The sequence below is a fragment of the Catharus ustulatus genome, chromosome 26 (assembly GCF_009819885.2).
Source record: "Catharus ustulatus isolate bCatUst1 chromosome 26, bCatUst1.pri.v2, whole genome shotgun sequence".
NCBI lineage: Eukaryota > Metazoa > Chordata > Aves > Passeriformes > Turdidae > Catharus > Catharus ustulatus.
Window position 1 is genome coordinate 5,322,376 of NC_046246.1, and position 4,288 is coordinate 5,326,663.

A 4,288-nucleotide genomic window follows, 5' to 3' on the forward strand; every position below is an offset into this window, starting at 1 on the left:
TTCCTCTGGTGCTGGTGGTCACTCCAGGTGGGGGGGCTTGAGGAAATTTTCATCCCAAAAATCATCCTGAATTTCCCTCTGCTTGGGCTCTGTCCCAAATGCCAGGGAGCTGAGCACAGCCAAGCCTGGAAGAATCCAGAGCTGACACTTTTATACACAAACCCCTGAGCTTTGGCATGGGGGGGAAGGTGGAGCAGAATTCCTGCAGCTGCTGGCATCCAACTCTTCCATCCCCAGCTTGGATTTTTAAAACTCAGCTTTAACAAAACCTCGTCGAGGTTTGTCCAAAATCAGAGAGTTGTGGAATTCCAGAATGGTTTGGGTTCCATTCCACCCCCTGGCCCTTTCTCAATCCCAATTTTCCCACTTCCAGGAGCCTGGGAATTCCACCCCACCCTCAGAGGGAGGAATTTTCATCCCAAAATCCCCCCCAGCCCTTCCCCTTCCCCTTTCCCTGCCCCTCTCCGTTTTCTTGGAGGGGATTTGCAAACCAGGGGGTGCTTGTGGGATTTTTTTATTCATTATAGGATTATTCCTGCTTTTACCAGGGAAATAAAGAGAATTTTTATCCCATTCCCCTCTCCCAGATTATCCATGAGGGGGTTGTGGATATTTTATTTATTTTTATTTAGGAAAAACTCGACTCAAGCACAGAAAAAAGTTTTCAAGCTGGCTTTTAATCATCTCCACTTGCTGCCCCAATTACTGTACATGCAAAGCCAATTAAAAGGTGAATAATTCAGCTTTTCCCTCCCTGTTTTTTTTTTTTTTTTTTTTTTGAGGGGGGAGGAAAACATCAGGAATATTTTACAAAACAACGTGCGCCCTCCGAGCCGTCGGTCCCGCAGATAGAAACCACAAAAATACAAGAGTTTGACATTTAAGAAAGGACCACACACATAGAAAACAGGACAGGACACAGGTAGGAAATTCCATTTGCTCGTTTTTTTTGTATTTTTTTTTAAATATTCCCAGTTTTCTGTCGCCATCCCAAACCCATCCCCTTCTCTTGGATGTGGGACTGGGGCTCCAAGGATGCTCCAGTTCCCCCTTCCCGGGGATTTTTGGGGAGTGGTGGGGTTGTGGAATGGGGGGAATCTGTCATTAAACCAAGTTTAGTCACTGATCTCATCCCAGCTCCCAAAAAATCCTAAAATATCCAAGTAAAGTCTTCCCTTTCCCCCTCAGCTGTCACCTTCTCCTTTAGAGCCAATTAATTCATGGTTAATTGAGCTCTGGTGCTTCCCCACCTCTCCCTTTCCATGCAGAATTTGGGGGGTTTGAGGCTGGAAAATGTGAGGGATTTTTGGGGTTTTGCACTTTCACCCCTGTCCCTCCTTTCAGCCTCAGCTTCCAAGGGTTTGGAATTTCTAGGCAGAGCTCCTTGCCTTTAATCCCTCATTATTCCTCTTTTATTCCCTTTTATTTTGTTTTTAATGCACCCAAACCAGTCTGGAATTCCACATTCCCTTTTTAGTCCCCCTTCAACCTTTAAGGGGGAAGCAGGGTTGAAAGATTTCCTTACTGTGGATAAAATCCCTCCATTTGGAATGGAAATCCAGAATTTTGGATGGGGTCAGCATTCCCAAACTTCACTTTGCCAATTCCCTAAAATCCCATCAGGGCTTTTCCCTCTCTTTTTATTTCCCTGGTGCTGCTGCCAGCCCAAATCCCAGGAGAAATTCCCAACTTTGCTCTCCCCAGAGGTGTAAACTTGAGGGATTAATGACAGATTCCAGAGTCCTGGAACATCCTGAACATTCCAGGGATGAATTCCGAGCTGGGGAGGAGGAGGAGGATGATGATGGGATGAGGAAGATTCTCTCCTTTCATGAAAAGATCAAAGCCCTTTAAGAAAACAAGGCCACCAACTTCAAAGTGCTCTCTGAACATTCAGGGGCTCCCCCTGGGATTGGAATTCCTTTGGGATCCTCCCTGGGGCAGGAGAAAATTCCCTTTGGGGATCCTGCAGGGAATGGGATCAGCATTGCAGCCCTGGGAGGGGACAATTCCCTGCCTGCTCCAGAGGCTGCCTGGACATCCAGGAGCTTGGGAGAGGGATCTGTGTCCTTTGGAGAGGGATCTGTGTCCTTTGGGCAGGGATCTGTGTCTTTGGAGAGGATCTGTGTCCTTTGGAGAGGGATCTGTGTCCTTTGGACAGGGATCTGTGTCCTTTGGATGGGGATCTGTGCCCTTTGGACAGGATCTGTGTCCTTTGGAGAGGGATCTGTGCCCTTTGGAGAGAGATTTGTGCCCTTCCAAGGGGTTTGGAGAGGGATCTGTGTCCTTTGGAGAGGGATCTGTGCCCTTTAGACAGGGATCTGTGCCCCTCCAAGGGGTTTGGACAGGGATTTGGAGAGGGATCTGTGTCCTTGGAGAAGGATCTGTGTCCTTTGGAAAGGGATCTGTGCCCTTTGGAGAAGGATCTGTGTCCTTTGGAAAGGGATCTGTGCCCTTTGGAGAGGGATCAGTGTCCTTTAGAGAGGGATCTGTGCCCTTCCAAGGGATTTGGAGAGGGATCTGTGTCCTTTGGACAGGGATTTGTGCCCCTCCAAGGGCTTTGGAAAGAGACTTGTGCCCTTTGGAAAGGGATTTCTGCTTTTTCAAGGGTTTTAGAAAGGGATCTGTGCCCTTCCAGGGCTTTGGACAGGGATTTGGAGAGGGATCTGTGCCCTTCCAAGGACGAGAGCAGCGCTGGGTTTTGGAATCGAGCCCTGGGAAGGTTTTGGGGGGCTCAGGGCAGCCCTGGAGAGGCTGCAGGGCAGGGAGAATGGAAAAGGGGCACAGGGATCCCAGTGGATCACCCCTCCAGCTCTGGGATCCCTATGGATCATCCCTCCAACTTTGGGATCCCTGTGGATCATCCCTCCAGCCCTGGGATCCCTCTGGATCATCCCTCCCAGCCCCCAGGATCCCTCTGGATACCCCAGGATCCCTCTGGATCATCCCTCCAGCCCTGGGATCCCTGTGGATGCCCCAGGATCCCTCTGGATCATCTCTCCAGCCCTGGGATCCCTGTGGATGCCCCAGGATCCCTCTGGATCATCTCTCCAGCTCCAGGATCCCTCTGGATCATTTCTCCAGAACCAGGATCCCTTTGGATCCTCCAGGATCCCTCTGGACCATCTCTCCAGCCCCAGGATCCCTGTAGATCATCTCTCCAGTCCCAGGATCCCTTTGGATCCTTCAGGATCCCTTTGGATCATCCCTCTAGCCCTGGGATCCCTTTGGATCCCCAGGATCCCTATGGATCATCTCTCCAGCCCCAGGATCCCTCTGGATTCCCCAGGATCCCTCTGGATCATCTGTCCAGCCCCAGGATCCCTGTGGATCATCTCTCCAGCCCCAGGATCCCTCTGGATCCCTCTGGATCCCTCTGGATCATCTCTCCAGCCCCAGGATCCCTTGCCCTGGGCCCAGATCCCAAAGGGAGCAGGGTTGGGAGTTTCCCACCCCGATCATGGATTGCTTTTCGTTCCACAGGGGAACCAAAACAAAACAAAACTAAAATAAAAACCTGGATGTGATCGAGTGCACAAGCTCTGGGTCCTAAAGGAATGGAAAAAATTGGGGAAAGGGAAAAGGAAAAGGAAAGGATGAGGGTATAGCAACAATGGGAGCACTGGGATCTCCTGGATCCTTCTGGGTTCTCCTGGATTTCCTGGATTCTCATGGATTTTCCTGGATTCTCCTGGATTTTCCTGGATCCTCTTGGATTTTGCTGGATCCTCCTGGATTCTCCTGGATTTTCTGGATTTTTCCTGGATCCTCCTGGATTCTCCTGGATTTTCCTGGATCCTCCTGGATTTTCCTGGATCCTCCTGGATTCTCCTGGATTTTCCTGGATTTTCCTGGATTTTGCTGGATTCTCCTGGATTTTCCTGGATCCTCCTGGATTTTTCCTGGATTCTCCTGGATTTTTCTGGAACCTCCTGGATCCTCCTGGATTTTCCTGGATTTTCCTGGATTCTCCTGGATTCCTGGAGTCCATCCCAGTGTTCCTGAAGGGTTCTCACAACGTGGAGGTTCCTCAGACACCAGGACCAACCCTTGGACACTTTCCCAAATCTTTTAAAACCCAAAACCTTCCTCAGCTGATCAGGATTGTCCCACCCCAAAATTCCAACCCTGGGATTTGCTTTTTTTTCTTTCTTTTTTCCCTTTAAAAGTCTTTCCTGCAGCTTTTCAGCTCCTCCAAGTGATTTTCACCCCTTTAACCAACCAGCCAAGGATTGGAGAGATTTCTTCCTGGAAAACAAATCCTGCCCTGTCCCTGGGAAGTGTCCCA

At 49.8% G+C, this 4,288-nt stretch overlaps 1 protein-coding gene across 1 annotated transcript; it reads left to right on the top strand.

Moving 5' to 3' along the window:
* Positions 1 to 552: 552 nt before the first annotated feature.
* LOC117007574 lies at positions 553 to 3,747 on the top strand. The gene is made up of 4 exons (XM_033080838.2): positions 553 to 2,234; positions 2,287 to 2,329; positions 2,654 to 2,886; positions 3,248 to 3,747. The coding sequence occupies exons 1-4, from the start codon at positions 1,832 to 1,834 to the stop codon at positions 3,511 to 3,513; spliced, it is 945 nt and encodes a 314-aa protein (XP_032936729.1). The 5' UTR covers positions 553 to 1,831; the 3' UTR covers positions 3,514 to 3,747.
* The last annotated feature ends 541 nt before the right edge of the window (positions 3,748 to 4,288 follow it).

Coding starts and splice junctions, on each gene's coding strand:
- LOC117007574 (XM_033080838.2), top strand. CDS start 1,832: ATGAAAAGATCAAAGCCCTTTAAGAAAACAAGGCCACCAACTTCAAAG. Junction 2,330..2,653: donor TTAGACAGGGATCTGTGCCC/CTCCAAGGGGTT, acceptor TTTGGACAGGGA/TTTGGAGAGGGATCTGTGCC. Junction 2,887..3,247: donor CTCCAGCCCTGGGATCCCTC/TGGATCATCCCT, acceptor CCAGGATCCCTA/TGGATCATCTCTCCAGCCCC.